This window comes from Mustela nigripes, chromosome 15 (genome assembly GCF_022355385.1).
Source record: "Mustela nigripes isolate SB6536 chromosome 15, MUSNIG.SB6536, whole genome shotgun sequence".
NCBI lineage: Eukaryota > Metazoa > Chordata > Mammalia > Carnivora > Mustelidae > Mustela > Mustela nigripes.
Genome location: NC_081571.1, coordinates 81,695,740 through 81,720,624, shown reverse-complemented (window position 1 = coordinate 81,720,624; position 24,885 = coordinate 81,695,740). Strand labels below are relative to the sequence as shown.

The following is a 24,885-nucleotide window of genomic DNA, read 5'->3' as shown; positions in this document are numbered from 1 at the left end:
CTGTGGAGAACATGTGGAAAGGCCATGGAAGTGAGAGATGCCAGGCGACCCCATCTGCTCCAGGCCTCACCTGTCCAGGTGTCTCCAGCCCAGACACCAGAAATACATAGTGAACCAAGTCTTTGACGGTTCTGGCACTAGCCACTGTCTGACCATAGCTGTGGTTCAGCCCAGCCAGCTGCTGGAACCGTGAGAGAGAGAGGATCATCACCACTGTTCTTGTAAGACGAGTTTGGAGAGGTCTGTTCCACAGCGACAGAGGACTGATGCCGATATCGGTACTAGCTGGGTGCTGCTGCAAAGTGACTTGAAAAATAAGGCAGCAGCTTTGGAAGATCGGAGGAGCCTTGATGACAGTGTGAGTGGAAGCGTGGTGATGCTCGAGAACAAGGAAAGTGAGGGGGAGATGCTGGAAGCTGGAGAAAACGCAACCCTTTGTATGCCACGGCAGAAGGGTTTGCGAGAGTGTCCCCCACAGGGACGCCCATGGTGCTGGACGGTCTAGTGAAGGAGGAGTGCAGGCGGAGTGGGAACTGCCTTCCGGATTATTCTGCTGCCGCTAGTAAAAGGTGAGAGTAAAGACATAAGCTAAACAAGGAGCCAGTGACTATGAAGGAGCTAGAACTCCTTTATAACTATAAACCATAAGGGAATTTCTCTCTCTCCCCCTTTTGAAAATAACGCAGCTCCTCACTGCCAGGCTGTCCAGACAGCAGACGATTCTGGAGTGAAGATGTGACTTCCAGGCAGAGATGAAGTCTGGGGCATTTCCCTGAAAACCTAGCTAAAGATGAAGCCAAGGCCATGACTTCGAAACCCTTTCTCCAGACCTCAAAAAGATTTGAAGCAGTGTCTCATGCACACTTCCCAAGCAGCAACACCGTAGGACTCCTAAGAATATCAAGATGATCGTTCCAGAGAACTCCTGTAGAGAGCCCAGAGTAGAGATGACATTGTCTCAAGTTAGTGTCTGTGGCTTTTCACCACTGGAGTGGATACAGAGTGACTCACAAGAAACTCACTAAGCCTTTAAAGGAATTGTATCAGTGTTTACCCAAAAGGGCAGAGTCATTACCAAATGGCAAGTTCTGGTGCCTCGGGATGTTATGAGCAGAAAGCAGGCTGAGAGATACCAGCCCCAAACAAGTTGCCTCTTGCTCATTAGGAATTATAACTCAAAGGTGAACCAAGATTGCAGACCATGGGCCTGAGAGCCACAGAAAACCATTTCCAGGCACCAGGACTCAATCCTACTCAAGGCCTGGGCAACCTGTGCCCAGGTGTCCTTCAGAACTGCTATGTGCCTTCCAAGTGCCTGGTCTCCAGTCAAGGGCATATGCACCCATCCCTGCAGGGTCTTCTCACTGCAAGGAGTAGAGCCTGTCTTTGGACCGAATGGGGCATCCTGGAAGAGCTCTGCACCTGAGCTGCCAGGAAGCCTGGGTCTGACCAACGCAACGAGATGGGGACTTTGGGTCTGGGCGTGGTGGACTGAGGAGAGGTGGATTTGGGGGTTCGGAAGAGGAGTGACTATATTTCATATGTGGGAAAAGTGTGAGTTGTTTTTGTCCAGTGGGTGGGTTCGAATTGTATTCTCCTAGAATCAGCCACAATAGTGTTTCCGATCCTGTTAAGAGGTCGAGTCTGTTTCTCCTTCGTAAGCCTGGGTGCACCCTTGGGACCGCCTGACGGATGGGAGGGATGTGGTGAAGGTGAGGCTGCCTGGCGTCCCCTCCCCCAGAGCACGTGCCTCTGACACGCTGCTTCTCTGTGTATGAAGTCCAGGTCCCCACCAAAGCTGCCACCCCGCATGAACCACGTGGAGGAAACATCTGGAGATAGGGACGCCCACATCGTCCGGGTCCTCACATGGCCGACGAGCCAGCATGCACAGGCCAACCTTCAGATGATTCCAACTACCAGCCTGCAGCCTCTTGAAGACCTTGACTGAGGACCACCCGGAGGGGCCCATAACGACTGAATTTGAATCTTTGGGCGTGAGAACTAGAAGCTTCAGGCTTCATAAAATGCAATTACAAAACCACAGAATATTAAAGTCTCATTGCTTTTATGGGTGTTTCTCTGTCTGTGTGTGTTCATACAAATACTAATAATTCATTTTAAACATGGATGGAAGGGCTACAAACAATGAACTTTTATTAAGGATTTTCTTTAAAAAAATAAGGAATTTTCTTAACAATGTTTTGAGTCCTAATACTGATAGGTAAAACACCTGTGACTCCATCAGGATGGGGTCAGGCATTCATTTCCACAGTCACAGGACACCTTCAGGGCAAGGCCTGGTGTTGTAACAGTAGCTTAAGTGTTAAACCGAACATTCCCAGCCTCGTCTCTTATCTGAGCTACCGCGCAGCGATCTAGGGAATTAACGTCACTCTGAGGTTCTGTTAGGAGATAAAATGTTCTTCTACAGAATACATGCCCTTTGAAGGTTCCCTGAGGCATGTCAGGTGGCTTTTAAGGCACTGTTTTGAGTAGGACACAAGTTATTTGGCCCTATTCTTCCTGAAAAACAGGTACCTACATAGTTAATCTACAAGAAAGAGAAAATGAATGAGAAGCTTGTTCATCAAGGAAATAGTTCTGTCTGTGCATGCACATATCCACCATATTCCAATCCCTTCAGAGTGATTCTGCGTAGTTTCAGAGGAAACCTAAGGCTTAGCATAGGGCCCTGGACAGAGGATGCTCAGCTAGATGCCAGCTGGCTGGACGCAGAACCATCCCCATACCCGAGTGAACGTAGTACCAACCTATAACCAGCTACAAAGGGGGGAAAAGGGCTTCCATCGATCGAGCTGTGACATATTGCGACCTGATAACATTTTTTTTTTTTTTTTTTGGTGGGAAAAGTCCATAACGTTTGCTGTTACCCCGTCTACCCCCACTGGACTTCAGCTCGAATGGGTAACGCCACTGAGATTTCCTTCTCAGCCTCTTCCCAGGCTCCAACAAGGGGGAGCACCCTTGCCCTGTGCTCCACACCACCTCCTCTCTTGGCCATCAGTCTGCCTATCTTATCATTCATTTGCCCATTTACCTCCCCCGGTGTCTGTGGCCCTCTGAGGGGAGGCGGCCTCATGGAGTAGAGTTCATTTCTGTGTGTCGAATGGACTCATGTGTCTACGCTGTGAAACACACACTCTTACTCTTCTTTATTCAGTAACATACTCTCAGGATGGTGTTCATCAAATATCTAATTTCTGTCAAATTTTAGCTAATAGGAAAATATAGTTAAGGGGCTTCTGTGAAAAATGCACTGACAGGCCAAATCCAGCAAATCTCAAGGCCAAATTGTGGTCATTCTGATTTACTGATAAGAATCGACTTCTGAATAGAACTGCCCTATGACCCAGCAATTGCACTATTGGGTATTTACCCTAAAGATACAAACGTAGTGATCCAAAGGGGCACGTGTACTCGAATGTTTATAGCAGCAATGTCCACAATAGCCAAACTATGGAAAGAACCTAGATGTCCATCAACAGATGAATGGATCAAGAAGATGTGGTATATATACACAATGGAATACTATGCAGCCATCAAAAGAAATGAAATCTTGCCATTTGCGACAACATGGATGGAACTAGAGCGTATCATGCTTAGCGAAATAAGTCAGGCGGAGAAAGACAACTATCATATGATCTCCCTGATATGAGGAAGTGGTGTTGCAACATGGGGGCTTAAGTGGGTACGAGAAGAATAAATGAAACAAGATGGGATTGGGAGGGAGACAAACCATAAGTGACTCTTAATCTCACAAAACAAACTGAGGGTTGCTGGGGGGAGGGGGTTTGGGAGAAGGGGGTGGGATTATGGACATTGGGGAGGGTATGTGCTTTGGTGAGTGCTGTGAAGTGTGTAAACCTGGTGATTCACAGACGTGTACCACTGGGGATAAAAATACACGTTTATAAAAGATAAAAAATTATATTAAAAAAAAAAAAGAATCGACTTCTGTGTGAATGGAAGTAATACAAAGAAATGCATTCCTGTAACATGCATATGTTCCATAAATATTTCCCGAGCGCCTGCTGTGTACCAAGGGGTAGTCTTGAGTAAAGATAAACACAGACAGTGAAGAGAGATGGAATGTTATTTCCAAATTAAGCTACACAGATGAACTATTCTTGTATAAATATAAACTTATGAATTTATATTTGTATCATTTATAAATATATAAATGGTCTTGCTGGGAATGGAGTTATACAGCAATTTAGTTTTAAAAATTATGGATTCTGCAAGGTATTATTTCTAAGGAACGGGCTGCTGCCGTCTGAAAGGCTGGAGGGTGTGGAGATCACGTGACAGGAGAGTGAACAGTGAAGGCTGGCGCTACTCCAGCAAAACCTCTTGCAATCCCCCCATCCAGCAACCCCAAGCCTGGGAACAAGTCTGCACCGTGGGCTCAGAGAATCAAGTCTCCAGAAGGGTGCACGAGCTGGGAGCTGGGAACCCCCTAGACAGGAGAAGAAGCAGCCCTGTTCTTCCTGCCCTAGTCACTTTGGCAAAGAGCAGCCCTCGACTTTCAAAAAATAGCACAGTTGCCCCTTGAACAGCGCAGGGGCTGGAGTGCCCACTGCTCCTGCCATTGAAAATCTGCCTGTAACTTTTGACTCTCCCCAAATTCTCCTACTGATATAGCGTGCTGTTGCAGAAGCAACAGTCCATGTATGTGCAACTTACATATGTATTAGATACTGTATCTTTACAACAAAGTAAGTGAGGGAAAAGAAAATGTTACCCAGAAAATCAGAGAAAATATGTCTACGGGGTCGTACACTATGGAGAAACAATCCACGTATAACGGGCCCCAGCCTGTGCCGTTCAAGGGTCAGCTCTACTCGCAAGCAGTTGGCCCTAACTTGCTAATAGTTTGCACACAAGTGTCAGAATTTACTGGCTCAGAAAATTGCTTCATGCTTCTCAGGGACAAAGACGGTGAGAAAAAAATAAAAGAGCTCTCTCCATTGCCTGTCTTTATTATGACCGGGTTTACTGGATGAAAACCTATGGGAAAGGCTTAACGTGACCTAATCTTTGGCTTCCTGGCTCTCCTTCTCTCGTCAGACGTAACCTCCGGAGATGACTCAGCAGCTTTCCCTGCAAAAGAAGAGTGTCTGAACGCGGTCTTTTCAGTAGCCAGAAGGAATGGATCAAGTAAGAAACTGACTGGGTTGCGGTCCTTGTTCTTATGAAATCAAGGCTGACACAGCATTTTAAATAGCAATCCGAGTTTCTTCCTGTCTTCTCCAGAAGGACAGTTTTGTGACATATACAAAAAGCCCAGCACTGACCTCAGGGTACAAGCGTGGAGAATCAGTGGTGTCTGAGGGGATTTTCTGCCATGTTTGAAGGTTCCACACCCCACAGTGTCACTAATGACTGAGGAACTGAGTTCTAAATTTCACTTAATTTGAAGTTAAATGTCAATAGCCAGACATGGCTAAGTGGCCTCTGTCCTGGACACCTCCACTCCTGTCACAAAAGCATAAATGGGGCCATAGCCCCTGTGCATGGGGGGTTTCTCTCAGAAGGGTGTATGGATTGGAAACCCAGGCAACCGGACCTCCATTGGGCCTGACTCCTGATAGCAGGGAAACCAGGAGGCACACCTGCCCGATTGGATTAGCAGGTTTGAGGGAAGAGTCGTCTCCAGCGGCAGGAGAGGCAGTGGTGGGCATAGAGTCACGTGAGGAGTCTTGTAAGAAAGACACACAACGTAGACAGCCTCAACACACCACCTCCAGGGCTGGCCTCCAAATTCTGAGTTCACAGGGTTTGACCTGCGCAGGAGACCCCGACAGGTGACCTCGGTCACGAGCCGGCTGAAATTAGGTTTCAAGAACTTAACTTTCTCCTGAAAGTCTTGCAACCCTCATGGCATCCCATCGTGCATTCTGAACCACCAGACTGCCTGGTGTGTCCTCACAAGAGTGGCAACGTCCTGTCCCCTGCTTTTATATGTATTTTTTCTCTCCTATGGTTCTCGGGTCACTTTTTCTTAATGGACGTGTTTTGATGTCATCCCCAGGACTTTCTCTCCCTTCCCGATGACGTGACTAGTTGGCACCAGCTGAATACTGCAGAGTCTCAAGTCCAGGGCAGACGGCTTTGGAAGGGGCACACACTGGAGTTTTCAGATGGGACGGACTATTTTGGGGCCGACCTCCTCAACTCGGTAGCGCCTGTGTGCAGCGTTGGAGTCAGGGCAGGGGGCTGCCTCGGCCGGGCTGTGATGGTCAGTCTCGTTCCGTGTTTTCCAGCTTCTGACGCTATCCTGGGTCTAGTCCACATTTCTTCAGTTCATCAGTGTTCGCCTGCAGGAGGCCATTCTTCCTCTTCCAATAAACCCAAGGGAGCTTCCTTGGGTACAAGTTTTTCAGCTCTATACCACAAATCCTGGGCAGAGGTTTGAAAGTAGGGCTGGAAATCGGATGCACCCCCTTGCCCCGGGAGCGGGTTTACGGTCTGTTTAGACGACAGCCTCTTGTGGTTCGTTGGGGGGCCGGAGGAGGTCCTGTATCTCCGTTGATCCGGCGCTAACCCTGGGTCTGCGCTCGCCCCGATGTCCCCCTGAGCCTGTCCTCCCGAGGTTTCCCTGAAGCCGCTTTCAACTTTCGTAGCTGTTTTTGGTGCCGTGACCTCGGAAACACACTTGCACGCCTCTCCCCAAACTGAGGAATTTCTCCTACATCTCCTACATTCCTGAATTATCATGACATGACTCTACATTACTGTACTGATGGCCTTTTTTTAAAAAATTAAATATTCTCTTAGAAATCCATTCTTTTGGGGCGCCTGCCTTCAGCTCAGGTCATGGTCTCTGGGTCTTGGGATTGAGCCCTGCATCGGGCTCCCTCTCCCTCTGCCTGCCTCTCTGCCTACTTGTGATCTCTCTCTGTCAGATAAATAAATAAAATCTTTAAAAAAATTCTAAAAAAAAAAAAAAAAAGCTTTAAAAAATCCATTCTTTCTGAATGTGATGATGAAGCATCTTTCCTGCTAGCTGGGGCTTTCACTGCTCATGGCGTCGGAGCCACAGTCTTTCCACTGCCCCTGCTATTACCCATCTCCTCCCGCAGATGGGTGCGTGGCTTCACCATGATTTCGTATTCTTGGCTCCTCTGCTGATGGAAGGAATTGTGATCCATCCCGTGTCCAGGTGGAAGTTTCTCTAGCGGAACCTGCACGCCATTCGTTGTAGAGTTTCACCCCCCGCCCCGCACCTCCTCCCCTACCTGGTGTACGTTTTCTCTGAAGCCGTGATACGCCGAAATACTTTATGTACTGACTTGTTCTCTGTGTCGAGCATCTGTCTTCCCACACGAGAATGCAAACCCCGTGAGGAAAGACGATCCTTTTGTTTCAGATAGGATGTATCCTGGGCTTAGGACAGGGCCTACCTGTGGGCAGGGGGTACAGAACTCTGCGGTCAGTACCTGCTCTGCCCACACGTCCTGCCTCTGTTTTCACTCTTTGAAAAATGAGTAATTAGGCGGTGACAGTCACATGAACTAGCCATTGTGAGATTTCAGGCTTGTAATCAGTGAACATGTTCCCAGACAAGGACAGACACCCTGGCGTGCTCTGGTCCGAGGCCCCCCGCCCGCACTGATGCTGATGGGGAGGGAGAGTGAGCCAACGATACACAAGTAGCTCTGCCCCGACACCCCGGGAGCGCTGAACACATATGATTTATACTGAATGATGAAAGAGCTGCCGGCAAGCTGACAGCAGGACTTATTTCTGTCAAAAATAGATTAGGGCAGCGATGCTGCTGGCGCATTCAGACACCGGAAGGCAGAGCCCCAGGCCCCGACCAGGCGCCCACTCCTTCCCCCTGCTGACCTTCACCTGCTGACTCCCGGGCCGCTGCCCACAGGCAGGCGCTCACGGCCTCATAGGAGGCGCTCAGCCGCGTGGTGGGGTCCCTCTTGGGCTTGGGCGGAGGCTGTTTCCGTGGGGAGGGGAGGCTGCTGCCGTCATCCAGGCTGGACACCGAGTGCAGAGACGGAGAGCGGGCGGACGGGCCAGCCAGGGCCTGGATCAGGCCGTCCGCCGCCAGGGGGCCCGGGACGCAGCTGTAGTGGCAGTGCCTCGGTCCAGCCCTATCTTCGGCTCTGGGGGGACAGAACACAAAGAGCCCAGATGCGTTATTGAGACGGTCACAATGAACCCGCTCACGCAGACATAATCTGGTTTTTTGGTGAACGGCCTTTCCCTGGGGTCCGAGGATGCGGGTCTGTGCTCTGGGACCGGCCGCACCCGGGGAACGCTGCCCACCCTCCTCGGCTGCTCACGGCCGCATGAGCGCGGTGCGGACCGTCGCGGCGACTCGGAGAACCTCAGCCCGCGCAGCACTGCTCACAGACAGCCACGTTTTCTACCAGGCGCGCGCTGAATGAATTTTTCACACTCTGATTATTAAGCAAATCAAAAAACCAGAATTTCAATCTGAATGATAATTTCTGGGAAATCCGTCTTAATAGAGAGTTACTGATGCATCAAATGCGGGGAGTTCATCACCGTCTCCCACTGCCAAAGAGTACGCTCTTGACTTAACACCAGCAATGGTTTACGCTTCTTTCTCTCTCTCTCTCCCCTTTTCTCCTTGCCAGTGAAACTCCACGAGCAATTATTTAATGATGGGCAGAATGATTATTTTTGTTCGGTTCCCCCATCGGTGTGTACAATGCCAAGCGAACTGTTGGTAGTCAATAAATAAATGGGAAAAGACTTCTTCACTTAATTTTATATCAAGCAAAATGAATACATAATCAAATGGGGAAATTGGGGTGGCTGTTGAGTTCCAGCAGCGAAAATAATAAATATTATTCGGGAAGTCAGATAAAATTGATAGTTATCTGGTTTAAAAAAAAGTCCCTTCTGGCTTCACACGTCAATGTAATCGTGTACCAGGGAGATGCCATGCGTTCATCGCACAAGGAGTCTCTGAGCATTTGTGTTTGTAATTATATCTTTGTGTGACAGCACACCAGCCGGGGTGGGGGAGCCACCACGAGGCAGAGCCAGACACCCGTGTAGAAGATGAACTAGCCTCAGATGAAAGCAGGGCACTCAGTGAATAATTTGTTTTCCCTGTAATGTTTAATTACAGTTTTCCGTATAAAGGGAAGTTTTTCAGTATTTAATCACGGAGATATTTGAAGCTAATTAGCGAGAGACACATCGCCATTTCATCTTTAATAAAAAATCATTTGACATAGGCAGCCGAGGCGAAGGGGAGTCATTTTCCGTGAGAAACGACCAGCTCATGCCAAGTTTCTACGGAAAAACAAACACCTGCCTGACGCCGAGGGAGGACCCAGGTCCCTGAGAGGGGGCCTGAGAATCAGGGGTGTCCCCGTCCTTCAGGGAGAGGCAAGACCGGTAAGTTGGAGAAGCACCAGGTTGCCTCCACACTTCTATCCCAAGCTCAGCGTCCAAAGTGAACTTGACGATGAGAAGTGTTTCCCCCGAATTTTCCCGTTGGCAACGAAACTGACAAATTACTAAGGGAAATATAAGACCGACAGAGCACCGATTCCACTTCTCTGTGTTCGGAGTGGCTTCTCTGTTGTTTGGCTCAGATTTCCAGAAGTTTCTATGAGTCACCTTATATATATAAAATTCTTGTATAAAGATGTCAAGAACTGAGCTGTATATTTTTGCTAAGACAGAAATATGAGCTCCCTTAAAACCGTGGCCTTGAGACAGTAAGCGATGCAGCATCGTAGGGGAAGTGATAACCGTTTCATACGGAGAAACTAGCAGAGGGCATCCATTGCGTGAAAAGAAAGCATGAGAAGGGACCCTTTTAGATTGCTCGGAGGTTTTGAAGAGCAAGTCACCCACACGCACGCCCATGCTCCTTCCCGTACCCACCGTCATATTCGACGGAACCCTGCATTAAGGACTACTGGGATTTTCTTGACTTCACTGGATCAATGATAAAGGTAATTAAAGTTGCATTTGATCTGCCTTTACCTTCTGGTTCCTGCCTCCTGCTTGTGTCCGGCGTCCACCTTCACTTTGTGGGAGGTAGCATTCATTTCGTTCCGCAGCCGGTCATTTTCACGTGCAATGTCAGAAGCGTTCTGAATGACCAGGGCATCGTAGGTCTTCAACCCCATGTCTTCCGTAATCTGCAGGAAGCTGTTGATGGACGTGACCTCTTGCTGTCTGATGCTCCTTTTCCGAAGCAAGTGCTGGCGTGCGAGAAACCCTCTTACAACTTCCATAAAAGAACACAATCATGGGTCAGTGAGAGGAGCAGAAGCGAAACCCAGACACACACACAGTCCCAACACACGGATGCCTCGTCAGATGCATCTCACCCAGAACTGGGATTTACAAAACCTTCTCATCTCGTGTTTGGGAAGGGATCTGCATTCAGCAACAATAACACCTAAGAGGCGAAATCTATAACCTAAGGAATGAGACATCCACACTTGTTTTTGAAACGCAGGCTAGACATGATGGTCCGGACGAAAGAAAGAAGGTCAGTGGGGAGGAACCCGGTCTAAACCACAGAGAATTCTGCAGTGTGGCAGCAACTGGGCCACTTTAGGGGGCACTGCTCATCTCTCGTTATATCCCAGTAGAACAGAAACGGCTGAGGCTTCTGGAAGTCGTCTTCAAAAACACGCACGTATTATTAATAAGACTATGATTGAACTCCTAAAAAACAAAACAAAACAAAACAAACAAGCAGTGCATTTAAGACTCTGGAAAGAGATTATGTGTGAATTGAGGACATCCTTCCTGCTCTCCAGGGAAAGGGTGCTAGCAAGAAAAATGTGTAAGAATTAGGAGAAACAAACGAGTGAACACACTTTGAAATTGCTAATATGTCAGTAACAAATGCTAAGACGTGAGAACAGAAGTAATGATGCCCACCATTTAAGGGCATTTCCATGTGTCGGGCTCTCCATCATTTCATTCCCACTTCATATGAAGGATGATTCATGAACCATGGTCTCCATTGTGCACCCAGAGAAAGAGAAGCTTAGTGAAGCTACGAAGGTTCCTCCATGGAAGCACAACCAATGGAGGGTAGAGCCAGGTTTCAAGTCTCCGTGCTTATGCACCCAAACTCATTCCCTTTCCTCGGGCCACCCAGATGCTGCTTGAGCTCCCTAGAGAGCAGGTCACCAACGGGGACGACCCCGGGAAGCATACTGTTGTCAACACGAAGAAGAACTTTCTAACGATGAGCGGTGTGTGCACAGGTCGGGCCAGCTCCTGCGACAGGGAGTCAGCGTGCCCGAAAGGGTCAAGGATCCCTTTTCCTGGGTGCCGTGAACAGGTGCAAATATCCAGCCACGCCTTTTGACCTTAGGACGCCACCCCTTCCAATTCCAAGTTTCTAAGGTCAGAAGGAGTTGCTAGAACTCTAAGAAGAACTAAAATCTCAGGGGAAGAAACCAATGTGTGTAGCAAAGACACTTTGTTTTGTTTATAGTGTCGAGGGTGGGGGGAAGTCCTGTAAAACATTAAGTGCTTTAAACTATTCTCTGCTAATAAAAAAAAAAAATGTGCGGCTTATCTAGAATATTCATTTTGATGCCTTTATTCGATTAGAAGGTGGAAAACCGAACACAACTTTCCATAATTATGGCTCCAGAGGCAAATAATATGCAGACGTCTAAAATGCTTAAGGTTCCCCCGACCCAATGGCGATACTAAATATTCAGTTACTTTGGAAGGCAGCTGTATGAAGTTCACTGTGAAACAGTCATGCTGAACCCATCTAAAGGGGGAAAAGAATTCGCAGTGAAAGGTATGATCAGACTTCCCGAAATGAAAAATGCAGCGTAGAAGGCAGAAGCATCAACCATGCGGTGGGCCTGAGAGATAAGAGAAGAGCTCAAATGCGTCCGTTTGCTCGCTTGTTCCTGGTACAGTAAAAAAAAAAAAAAAAAAACTCAGACACTTACTTTTTCAAAGGTGAAGAGAAGGGTATATTCAAGATGTTAATCTTTCAGAATAAAGGGAAGATTAATGTGGCCACGGCGGACGTTTTGTGACCCCGTGAGAGAAGAGCTATTCACCGCACGGACATTCACTGGGGGCCCTTGTCCCACATCCGGGAGATACCAACTGCTGAGACTTGCTTTCCTCAGTTAGAGGCAACTCGTAAAAATAAATTTGTCACAATCGATCACCAATACTTGTTCTCTTTCAGACAAGTTAAAAGTTGGCTCTCCTGACGCTTCCAGCCAGAACCAAGTGAACATGTAGGGTCAGGAAGAAACTTCCATTAGGAGTCACTGAATATTAAAATGCTTAAAGTTTAGGCTTTCTCCCCAACCTCACCATGTACAAAGGAAAAACGACAACCCTTGAAAAACAAAAAATAACTCCAGATTGTATAAATGTTGAGTAAATTTCACACTAGTGAAAAGTACTGAAGGGATTGTTCCAAGAGATATAAAAATAAAAATCAATAATTAATGCTTTGCATTTAAGAGCCTGTAGTTCTAAAGATACTTTTACCTCCATTATTTCATTTATGCAATCTGAAATTATGGTTTTTATTATGAAGTCACATTTTTAAGACCTGTCTCAGTTTTTATCTTCCAACATGAGGGGATACCTAGAGTTCTTCTTCACTTTCAGGTCAGTAGGGTCACCTGACTGTTTGCCATTAAATCAGGGAGATGTACCTAGTGAGCACCCCTGAGCGAAGAAGCAGTACACGTTCTTCTCCTTGTGTGGAAGGGAACATTTCCAGGAGAACTCGGGATCCCGCTCTACGTGCGGACACCATGACAGTAAATGGGATTCTCCATTGGCCCCAGAGCTCAGGGCTGAGGGCACTGGTCTGGGCGACGGGGCCCCCATCCCAGCTCCAGCTGAGGCTGTAAGGGCAGATGTTGAATGTGGAGGGGGGCCCAAGACTCTGCATTTCTGACTGGTCCCCAGGTGGTGCTCACAGGCACAGCAGGGGAGTGGCTGAGCCCATGCACAGAACTGCAATGGTGGAGTGCAGACTGACCTGGGACCCCAGCCTCTCCTTCCATGGATGAAGGACAAAGGGGCCAGATGCTCATAAGCCAGAGAGGAGCAGGGGTTGCCTACAGTTGGGGTGGACTGCCTCCATCCCCAAGGCTCCCTGCACCACTGCTGACCTCCAGGCTGCTGCAAGGGGCTTCGGCAGCCCAGGTGGAACCAGCCATGGGACCTTAGAGTCTGGAGGATACGGTGGACTGTGCCGGGGTCCTCTACTGTGTTTCTCGGGCACTAGATGTCCATGTTATGAAGAGATGACTGCTTGGAGTCATTGAAAGGGTCTTACTTGAGAGCACTGGGGGCAGAGGGCCAGAGGCTGGGGGTGGGGGAGAAGTCCAGGTGACTGTCGACAGGAGAGGGCAGGCCACCTCTCAGATGAGCAGCACGCAGGCTCCTGCAGGTGTGCTCCTGCAGAGCCAAGAGCCGCCCTTGAACACCTGTAGCCACGTTAGAGAACCCCCAAGGCCAGCCCACATGGGGGCCAGGCAGACAGAAGGGCTGCCCTGTTCCCTTCCTGTTGCCAGCCCCAGGGGAGTGTAGACAGGGGGAGACCCACGCCCAGACCCCCCACCCCCACCCCTGCAGGGCCTGCAGTGGCTAAGAGGGATGGTTCAACTTGGAAGGCGGTTCTAACATCCGAGCATTTCTCTTGGAAGGCGGTTCTGACATCCGAGCATTTCTCGGACGGGGCCTGTACTTCTGTGGAGACAGTCTGAAGCACCAGCATCTAGCAGGGTTTTTTAACGATCAGAAAACGATGGGGCCCCCCTTGGAGATTTCACGCAGGGGCTCCATGGACAGAGGCTTGAACAGAATCGAACCGATTTCTGCATCCACGAGCTGTGCTTGTGTTTATTTCCGGAGGGATCAGAGAGCTAAGCTCATTATAACAGGTTCTGCCAAAACTAGCCTGTGTATCTCCTTCTTTTACCTTTCTTCAGATATCATTTATGATATCTAATATAATCAAATCATTAAGCACATTAAAAATTAATGTTAGTAAGTGTATATATATTTTATAGGTGGCATAGTTAAGGTTTTGTTTTTTTTGTTTTTTTGTTTTTTTTAATGTGCCCATTTGCAATGGTCTCTTGGATTTTTGCAGGGGAAAAAATTCTGCACGGGATCTCTCCCAACACGAAAATGCTGTTGCTGTCGGCTATCCAAGATAATAGTCCGATATTATTGTCTCTATAAAGGAAAGGGAAGAGTTAAGGATTTTCCCAAGCCCGTGGAGGGTTCCATAAAATCCCAGCGTACCAGGGATGCTGATGGAAATGGCTTATATATGATTCTTAGGGGCATCTCAGTGCCTCGTTGTGGTGGACGGAGGCGGTGGTTCCCAGTGAAGATTCAAAGCTACGTCTTCCTGCCCTGTGCTTTCTGCCCAGATCAACAAGTGTGAATATTTGCAAGGTGCTGGCTGCGTACATTATAAAAGACGAATAGTCCCTCTTCATACCTCTGAGGGGGGGGGGTGAAACTTTGATATGAAATTTCATGTGGAATGACTACCAGATACAGCGGGGCCAAGCAGGCGTGCGCTGATTTACCGGAAGGGCTGTCTCAGCTCCCGGGCCTACCCGCACGTGGTGTCATCGCGAGGACAGAGGGGCCCACCGCGGAGAAGGTCCCACCAACATATCAACTCGGGGATGCCCTATGAGACTCTGTATTTCACAACAGAAAGGCGAGGGCGTGATTGTTACCTTTTTGGCAGATGATAATTTTTCTCTGGAGCCGCAGGCACAGATCATTGAGCTGGTCGGCGTGCCAGTATTTTAGAAACACTTTCCGGACTCCCATCTAAAACACAAACAGCAGGAGACATGACTGCACGAAGATACCAACAATGGTGCTGGGGGAACAGTCAGGCAAGAGATTTCTCCAGAAGAGGATTAGAAGAAACGCAGCTAACAATATTAATTCCGGTACATTTTCCCTAATTTCTTTTCCAAACGCTATGACATCTACTTGCAATCCCAAAGGTTTTATTCAAAAAGTGTGCTTGCCGTGTGCTCACATGGCATTAATGCTTGCAAAGGCCCACACAGAGAGTTGTGGTGACCGTGACACGTCTGGCCAAGGAGCGACACAGGCCTTGACCCCCACCAGGAGCTGAGACCATCCCCTTCTCCTCCCTCGGTGATTCTTTCCTTTCCTCAACTCTATGCAGAGTTGAGTCTAGGAGAAAGAAAATGATAAAACAAAAAGACCAATAGACCCCATAAAGCGGACACACAAATGTGTCATTTCCATAATTGTTTCCCACTACATGTTACTGTACGTTATCATACACCGACTGTTCATAGGCCCACAGTTACAAAGCTGCAGCCCCAAAGTAGAAAGTCATTGACAAAGTCATCTATGCGCCATAACCATCTAGTTGATTCTGTAAATGACAGTACAATAGGCATTTCCCTGAAGGATTTTAATTATTTTATTTTATCTTCTTTTGTTTATTTATTCATTTTTTCTGCAGCATTTTTAAGAAGCGTGTTACCAAAGCAGCGTCCGCAAAAGCTACGGTGGTGTGCAAGCTAGCCTGGGCGCACGGCTGCAGAGGAAGACAGTGGCCAAAGGGAAGTCTTCAAGCCACAGAATGAGAAACCACACCCATGCGTTGTCAAAATAATTTTCTTGGGTGTCGTGCGTATTGTTTAAGAATTCCCAGAGCTGGGGGTAGGTGTGAGGAATGCCCTTCACCGTGTAAATTCTCGTAGGCTTTGGGGGGAAGCAGGCGTAAATAATTCTGAGGAGGCTGGTAAATACTGACAGGAGGTGCTGGGGGAGCTCGGAGGTGAGGTTCTGCTAGATTAGGAAAAAGTAGTGCTCTGGCGCCCCTCGTGAAATGTCCAGGATCATCTTCTTAGAACTTGAGACAAATGCCACCATGACGAGAAGGCTCACGCGTGTGCTCCCGAGCATGCACGGGGTCGCTGAGTTGCGAGCACCCCTCCGCTCCAGCCCACATCACAATGACACCTTGCGCAGGTCACACTGTGCACACACTGTCAAGCACTGGAAGGGTTTATAGGTCAGACATGTCTCCAGAATGCCTGGCCAGAGGCAGTTTATGAAGCTTTTTATTTGGAAACTGAGTTTATTCCAGACCTATGCTGTCATGCCCCATCTAGCTGTCACATCCCCCTAGCTGGCCCCTTCACCACGAAACACATGGTTGTGCAAGAGACTGGGGCCTGAGTCCTCCGTGGTGGCGGTCAGGCCACTGAATCAGATCATGGGGCAAGTTCTCAACGACTGTCCTGTCTCAGAGGCTCCTGCTTGACTGGAGGCTGTTCTTTGCTTAGTTTTCTTGTAGTTTGCTGAGATCTGAGACACTCACCTGGGTGGGGGGCTACAGAGAGCTGTTACTTTTTCTCACTGTGTTGCCATTCTCTCTCCCGAGTTATTTTCCATAATTCATAGTCTTTTTCTTCCCCCCTTCCCAACTGCTGACTTATTTTGGCAGCCAACAGGAAGAACAGTTGGTACTGTCTGTGAGCGCCGCGGAACAAATCTGTGAGACAGGCACCGGGAAGGAGGGAGCATGGCGTCTTTCTGTTCATCGCTGACTGTCGTATGCAACTCATTGTGGGAAACCGAATCGCAAAGGCAAAATGCATGCAAACCTGTGTCCCAAAATGCAGTCCAGAAGAGTGACAGCCAATGATACCCATATGACCCAATGGGTGGAGTTGGTGATGATCCCTAGGGGAACTCATCAGGTGTGTGTGGGGGGGGCACTCAACATGGGGGAAAGACCTATGGAATGGAATTAAGACAATTAGGTTCCAGTTCCACTCTCTTAATTAAATGGGGACCATGGCTGGACGAGAAGGGAGTTGGACAGGACGACAATGAGGTCCCAGAGTGACATTTCTAACAGCCATTTGAAACATGGAAGTAGGTAGATCTTGAGATGCTGGGGATATGAGGGAAGATAGTGTCCTCAAAGACAAGCTTCCTGAGGAAGATCAGCAGTGAGCAAAAATGACGAGTTACACCTAAGGACGGGGAATCAAGATGGGGTTAGGTAGGAGTCATGAAGAAACAAGTTATCTCAGCCATGTGGTCTTGAAGGATGGGCAGGAATTCTCCAGGGTGTCTAGGGATAGAGGGAGAAGATGAATGTGGAGCAGAAAAAGCAGCCTGTGAACAGCTAGGGGCAGAAAACCATGTTAGGGGCTAGTTGCACCAACAGTGATGAGGGAAGGGTCCATTCATGTAACCGGTGGCCACATAGTGAAGAATACTCCAGGAAAACCTGGACATTCTGATATGAGCAAAGTGGATCCCCTGGGAGATTGAAAGAGGATCTCAGCTAAATTTCCTAAAAATGACTCCTGAAATTGTATTTGAAATTTATCAAGTTCCTTCCTAAAACCATCTGAAGAATGGGTTGTTGGACTTGGCTCGGGAGATACTTGGTGAAGTGAGACAATATCATGTCATCAACGATTTGGATCGGGAAGAACCTACCACAGCTGCCTGTGTCTTGGCCAACTCTTATTCATCCTTCATTACCGAGCTCAAGCCCCACTCCCATTTTTAGATTTTTGAGAGTCAATAATCCACTTCTAGTAGGCTTTGATGACTTTCACTTGTGTCTCCAGAACACCCTATGAATGATTCCTCATTTATTATATTGCATTGCATACTTTCCATTATGCATATACATTTACATCTCTCCTGGAGAATATGAAGATATATTCTTGAGCTTCACAAATGGTGGGGATGTGGGGAGGGTGGATTCAGATTAGAAACAGAACATAAGGAATTGTGAAGTCCTCGTATAAGAAGATGAGTCATCGCAATGGATGATAATGTCTTCAAGGATGAAAATAAGTTATGACGGTCATTGAAAACATGAGCCGGACCCTAAGTCATTCAGCAAACCGGAGAGAAGTCATGGCAGCCAGTAGGTGATAGGACAAATCATGGGGGCGAGGAAAGAAAAGTGGGGTGAAGATAGTCTACAAGTGGTGTAGACGTAAGACAGAAGGCTGGGGAGCAATGAGTCAGCTAGCCCCACTCCCCCACTGAGACAAAGGAAGTGAGAAAAAGTGAAACCTCCTGACAGTATTTTCAGGAACGTCCACTTTCCAGTTCGCATATGGAGGCTAAATTAGAAGGGGCGTAAATATGGAGGCAGTAGGGTTTTTTCACAGCATCTTAGAGATTTCACAGGGCCCGAAGGCGGGTCTGAGTGCTTCACACAGCAGATCTGCTTGTCTTGCAGGCAGGATAAAAGGAGTCCTTCCTGAGATCCATGGATTGGGACAATGGCAAGGGAAGAGCTGGGTGGGAACGTGAGACATGGGACATTGGCGGGGGAGGGTGTGGTGCTAGACAGGCAGATGTTCCTCTGGGAGCCAGAGGGCTAGACCTGCTTCCCAGGCTCCTTCCGAGGCTCTGGTATGATTGGGCCCAGGAAAATTCTCCAGAGGTAAAACCAAAGGTTCTGTAATAAGGGAGGCTTCTGGGCTTGCATTTCAGTGTGAGGAGAGGGGACAGAAGCCCAAATCTACACAGGTGTCCCGCTAAGGCACAGCCTTAGACTCTGTGGGTATGGCTGGGTATTGGGCCACCATTACCTTCAGATGGCCAAAAAATTCTTCATTCGGCTACTTGGGCTTACTTTGTGCTTACCCTATGGGCCTACCCATTCATTCCTTCATTCACTCTTTACACATACATACATTTTACTGGGTAATTTATTTGTGGATTGGCAATATTTGGAGATATCCATTGGAAATGTTAACATTTGTTTGACTTTGCTGGTCTTTTAGAGATGGCATGTTTAGAGTAAATGCTTCTTCTTTCCTTGAAGAATGAAATTCATCATTTAGTAGTATTTTGAATTTCTTTGTCAGAAACTATTTTGAATAACACACTGTATTCTTAAGTCCTCCGTTATCCCTCAGGATAAGGATTACGGGGACATAAATCTAGGAATCTTATTTAACCAGGAAATCCAGACAAGATCAAAAGGATTCTATATTTTTATTGTCTATTAATGATGTTGACCAGGAGAAAAACGTTGGCCATTTTAATTTTTTCTGTGGAATGAATTCCCGTCAAGTTACTCCCATCATCTCTGCCTTGGTGTGCTATACCAAATCCAATAAATTAGGATTCACTTGGAGGCAACGAAATGTTCCAGTCACCCACATTTTTTATTTTAGTTGCGTTCTCTTATAAAATGATGTTTCTCACGACCAGAGAGAAGGAGAAGGAGGGGTTAAAATGTTCGCCTCCTGAGCCCTCTCCCTGTGCCCTCCCTAGAGGCAGAGTGTTCTGATCTGAGATTAAAATGTTAATGTCATTCCGACTCCTGTAAAAGTAAACCATCTGTGAATTATAGTCATTGCTATTTTTATTAGAAAACCATTAGGTTTTTTTTTTTTTTTTTTTTGGAAGTGACAGATTTTAAAGGATTAAACAAAATTGTCATTGATGACTTCGAAAGCTTCAATTCCTGCTACAGTTTTGGGGGTCTTTCTGGGGGGGTGCTGAGGGAGCACGGACAGCTGCTGGAGGGCGCAGGGATGGCACGTAGGTAAACCCGAGGCAGCCCCAGGTAGAGACCAACGGGCCCCGTGAAGATACTCTTCTCTCTTCTCTCCTTTTCCTCCTCACCATCACTGAAGGCTGCCTCCCATCACAGAGGTGTAGACAAAGCACAGGGGAGGCAAGCCTGCTGGCAGAGGTGGCCCTCCTGTGGAGGGGTAGAGGGACAGACCCTCCAGGTTTCCATGGGTTTCCATGGCAACCCAAGGACTCCCACAGGAGGAGCCTACTACTGGCCTTGCCCTTTTAGGTACGTCCCCCATTCACTGACTGGGAGACACGGGCAAAACCATCTTCAGAGTGATCTTTCTAAACATCAAACTCATGTTACTTTCCTGCCTAACATGATTTAATAGCGGGCAATTTTCAGGATAACGTTCAAGCTCTTTGGAAATGTTTATCAGACTTTTTATACTGTGGCTCTATTCAGTGCATTCAGACATATCTATTCTCTAACTAGATCATGTTGTCTGCTATTCCAAAAGGGAAGCTTGCTTTTCTACTCTGGCTGAACACGTACTATATACCTTTCTCCTAATCATCTCCTGGAGAAGCTCCTGTCCACCCTTGAAAACACAGAGGGCTTGGTGAACTCTGAGTCTAGCGTGTACCTCAAAATAATGAATTCATTTTAATAGCATACCCACGTCGCTAACACATTTTGTCTATACCTCCAGAATAGCGCTAGTTCCTGATTTTTGTCATTATTTGTGTACCCGTCTGAATATTCAACTTGACTGTGAGATACAGTGGGCTAGGATGAGGTCAGGCAAATACGAAGATCTTAAGTCACATCCATCAAGGTGGAGAAGATGACAGCAGACAGGACACCAAAATGAAGAAAGCAGAATTTCAAGAATGATCTTACTGGACACGAGCTACAACATGAACCCAGATACTAAAAAATAGTTCACTTGACATACATTTTAAAAACGAAATATAACAAACTCTTTGAACTTGGTCATTCTGCAAAAACGCATCTAATGAAAAGAGTAAGAAACAAAAACGTTAACCTTGCATATTTCTGGGGCCACCAAATTTCCCAGATTTCCCAAATTCCTCCAATTCTTTACCTGCCTCGGACTTGCACATGGCCTCCTGTTTATTAACCCTCCAGAAGCCTTCATGATTCCATGAAGCCTAGCAGTTTAAACGTATGACTTTGGATTCGGCATTCAAAGTCCTCCACAATATGATTTTTGTTCATCTCTAAAGAGCTCACATATTTGACTCTTCTAAAATAGGTGTTTTTTACTGCTACTTCCACATCCCACACACTCTACGTGAGCGGAAAACTGGTGCCAGGCTTCTGTAGATGTGACCGAGGGACGGCGGCGTTCTTACGCATGGAATTTGTATTGAACAATGTTGTAGTCGCTGTCCGCGTTATGTTAGATACTGCCCTTCTGTATACCTATTATTATTGAAATATATTTATTAATGATCACCATACACTTAATAATACCTTGTGGTGAACGCTTGTTTTATTTTTTTGCTGCAAAAATGCTCTATTTTCCTTATTATTGATGAATTAATCCTTGAAAATGTTAATATCCCTTACTTTAAAAACACTAGCTTTATTCTAAGAAATACTTCTCATTTAAAGACAAGGTATCTCATGTTGCAGCTGCATCAAAAGTTGCAGACATAGTTGCGTCATTCGCTGTAATACAAGCCCTCCAAAAATATGCCCACTATCTCTTCAAGTGCCCTACCAAAGTAGGTCTGTTCCCAGTTTTAAATCAGCCTTCCTGACAAGATTCTGAACAATACCGTCTTTATGTGTTTTGATGTCTGCGTCCCTGTCCCGTCAGCCTTGTTTTCCTCCCTGCGGATCTGAGAATGTCATTGTGTTCCTTTAAAACACGGCTCTTTCTACTTTTACCACGCGAAGCACTTTCTGTGCCTACCAGGTAACCTTTTCCAAACAGAAACAGCTCCAAACCCCAGCACGTCCATATGCCCACCACGAACAGTCCTGCACGGATTCCTGGTTCGGTGTCATTTTCACATACTCTCGGGCGCCTTGTATCTAACAGCTTTCCTGACTTTCCTGTCTCCTACATCTTCACCCATCTATGCTCTCAGTGGTCTGTCCTCCCAAGCTGCTTAGTCGCTCATCATCCCCCCCCCCCCCCCCCCACTCCTCCAACTGTGCCTCCCTCTCTCCAGTCACTCCTCCACCATCTCTCTATTCATCCCCACATCCACGAGTATGTCCATCCACCCATTTATCCAACCAACTACACAGCAGTCCATCTGTCCATCTGTCCGTCCATCCATCCATCCATCCCAACATTTGCCAGGCGCTGATACCCAGCACCTTGCCAGGTTCTAGGACCCCAAGGATGAATAGAATACGGCCTATCCTTTCAAGAAGCTCAGAGCAAGAACCATTTAACTAAAATTTATCTTCCTCAAGCTGAATTAACATATTTCCCTATTTGCTTCTTGGATTCACTGTGTTTCTAAGGATGGACATTATTTTATGTGTGTACATTTCATTGTTATTATTTCAATACTTCACATTTTCATGGCAGCTTTGAAAAACTACCAAATGGAAATATTCTAATGTTCAGCCTGGCTCTAAATGTATTTTTAAACATCCTCAGAGGATACATTTATACTAAAATACAATTTCTCTTTGTTATAAATAGACTATTCTTGAAGTTTAACTTCAACACAGAGAAGATAATTACAGCCACACACATCGAACAGAGTACCACGTCTTCAGGTATTTGAGGAAGGTGGTTCTGCTTGAATTACATATAATTACAGGTTTAGAAAACGAATTACTCTCACCTAGAACGGTATGACCTGTACAGCAAACAGAGATGAACAAAAACTCCTATTCTGAGCCGATTGGTGAGTAACTCCCTATGTGACCCCACACATGGCTTCATTCCAGAAATCATATCTAGGTGGTCAAGAGCTTGACGAAAGCAAACCTCTTCAGCTCAAAGTTACCCATCAGGAAAAGCAAACCAAAGCCAGAGCCTCACAAAGCCGATCGGCTTCAGAATCAGAGAGGAGGCCATCGGAGAGGTGGATGCATTCGTTGAAGGAACAACATTGGTCTCGGTTTTTAACAAAATGGCCTCGATACTATGAAAAATTACCTGCCTCGTGGAATGTGTATGCTATAAATGATTAGCTGCAGTGAACACACAGTCACAGCCCGCTGTCCTGCCCGAGGCCTGCGCACACACGTGCGCGCACACACACACGTACGTCCAGGGGGCCCTCCCCCACCAGTGTCTGCCAAGTCTCTACCTCGTGTGTCTTCTGAGGTTTGCTTTGCTTCTAAAACTGGGACGACTCATGCCGCCCTGGCTCTTATATCATTCGTCCTAAAGAGCATTTTTAGATATTAAAAAAAGATACTTACATCGATTTCCGAATTTTCCAAATATCTGTAGTGTGTGTGCTCACATCTTCTCTGAGACTCATCGGCATGGATGTTTGCGAACCGTCTCTGCTTTCGACTCCCAGGGAGTCAGGCCTTCGTGTCATCTCGAGAACCGCCCTATTTCGTGTGGCCGACTCACACTTGTTAACAACGTCGGTTTTACAGGAGATTTCACTCTTCAAGGGAGTTAATAGGCCCATCCACCAAAGGCCGCTGTCCCTTCCCCGCAGCGGCTCCCCGTCCCTCCCACTTCTGCTGCTGCAGGCCGTGTGCACTGGCTTCCCCGCCCTGCTCTTGCGTCTGGCAACACACTGGTTCATGCTTAAAGCATAAATCAGGTCACCTCATTATCCTCTTTAAAGCTTATGGATGGCTTCATGGTGAACTTGAAGCGGAATGTGGTGTTTTGATGCAACCAAAGTCCCACGGGCTTGGTCCCTGCTCACCGCTAAGCCTCATTCTCAAGGTGGTGACTTGGTGTCCCCAAAGGGTGAACCCAGTTCCTGATCAGCAAAAAAAATCCTTGGCTATTACAAGGTTTGAGGCATCCAGTAGGTGCTTAATAAAGGCTTGCTGCAGGACTAAATAACGCCAGATCGATACACATGAGACAGAGCCCTGGGTAAAGCATGGACAGAACCGCCACTTTTTAGTAACTGTCAGGCGATTGTTAATGACCGCCGGGGAGGACTGAGCTCTGGAGGACCACAAGTCACTGTCAGAGTGAAGGATTTTTTTTACTCTTCCCAGTAATCAATTTGTTAGTAATTTCTCTCATTAATTTTCCTCCCTAGTGCAGTGATAATGAAAGCATAAGGTTGAGAAACACTGCCCCATGGCATCGTTCTCTCCCGTCTCCCAGTTCTCCCAGTTCCTGGTTCTCCAGTCAGCCTGCCCCCCCCCCCCCCAGCCCTCAGCTGAACTTGTCTCAGGGCGTGGTACCGTCGGCTCCCGCCCTGGACCCTGCCTCCTGCTCCTCAACTTTCACATCTCAGCCCACACGTGTTCATCGTAGAGATGCTCTTCATGACAACTGCCTCTCTAAACCAGCGTCCTGTGGGTTCCTTCCCAGCACGGATTCCTGACCTTCTCCATTAGCTGACTGTGGTTCCCCCTCCCCGTCTCGGTCCTGCTAGCTCGCAAGCCTGTGGAAGAAGGCCACGGCGTTCCACCTTAAAATGCACCGTATCTCCTCGTGTAGTTTCAGGGACATCAGGGGTGCTCCAAAGATGCTTGTTGACTCAATCGGCTAATAATCCTGAGCTGGAGGAAGTGAACTGGACTTGTAGGGGACGAGAGCTGGATTAGGAATGGGCACGGCTCCGTTTCCCGGACCGGTTATTAAGTGCAGGTCTTACACGGAGCCCTTTGTGCAAGGAAGCTGAGAGGAACGCTCTGAAGAAGCTACCATGTCGGGAAGGCTTGATGGTGGACACCTTCATTTCCCAAGAAAAAATGTGGTAGTCAGTACATTTATTCATTCCTTCAGCAAATACATGTTCGGTATCTACTGTGTACCAGACGCCGTTGGGAAAGTAATAGTGAAACACACAGACACACACACACACACACACACACGCACGCACGACAATACTTATTGTATGTATCTAGAGAGATATATCTGAAGAAGACGTGGGAGTTTTCCTCAGTGGAGTTCAGAGTGAAAGAGGAGAGAGACACACTGCCCAGGAATCAGACTTTGTAATACTATTTTTTAAAGCTGACTCAGCAAATTCACACCCAACCATTGAAGTACATAGCTCTGGGTAGTTCGATGATGGGTGATCTGTATTTTTTCTTTAATTTTCACTATTTTTCAAATTCCTTATTAAGAATAAACACCAGTTTCATAACACAAATGTGTT

General features: G+C 47.2%; 1 protein-coding gene across 5 annotated transcripts in view; it reads right to left on the bottom strand.

The window, feature by feature from the left end:
- Positions 1-24,885, bottom strand: part of MYO16 (myosin XVI) — a 576,627-nt gene that overhangs the window by 64,119 nt on the left and 487,623 nt on the right. For 4 of the 5 annotated variants that reach the window (XR_009400078.1, XM_059378159.1, XM_059378160.1 and 1 more), the window contains exons 29-31: positions 14,748-14,844; positions 10,012-10,258; positions 7,873-8,144 (exon numbers count right to left, since the gene is read on the bottom strand). Coding sequence is in view for 4 of the 5 variants with exons in the window: in XM_059378159.1 (XP_059234142.1) it covers positions 7,873-8,144; positions 10,012-10,258; positions 14,748-14,844 (616 nt within the window). In the remaining variant the exon portion in view is untranslated. The remainder of the gene's footprint in view (positions 1-7,872; positions 8,145-10,011; positions 10,259-14,747; positions 14,845-24,885) is intronic. The other variant, XM_059378158.1, reaches the window with a different exon arrangement.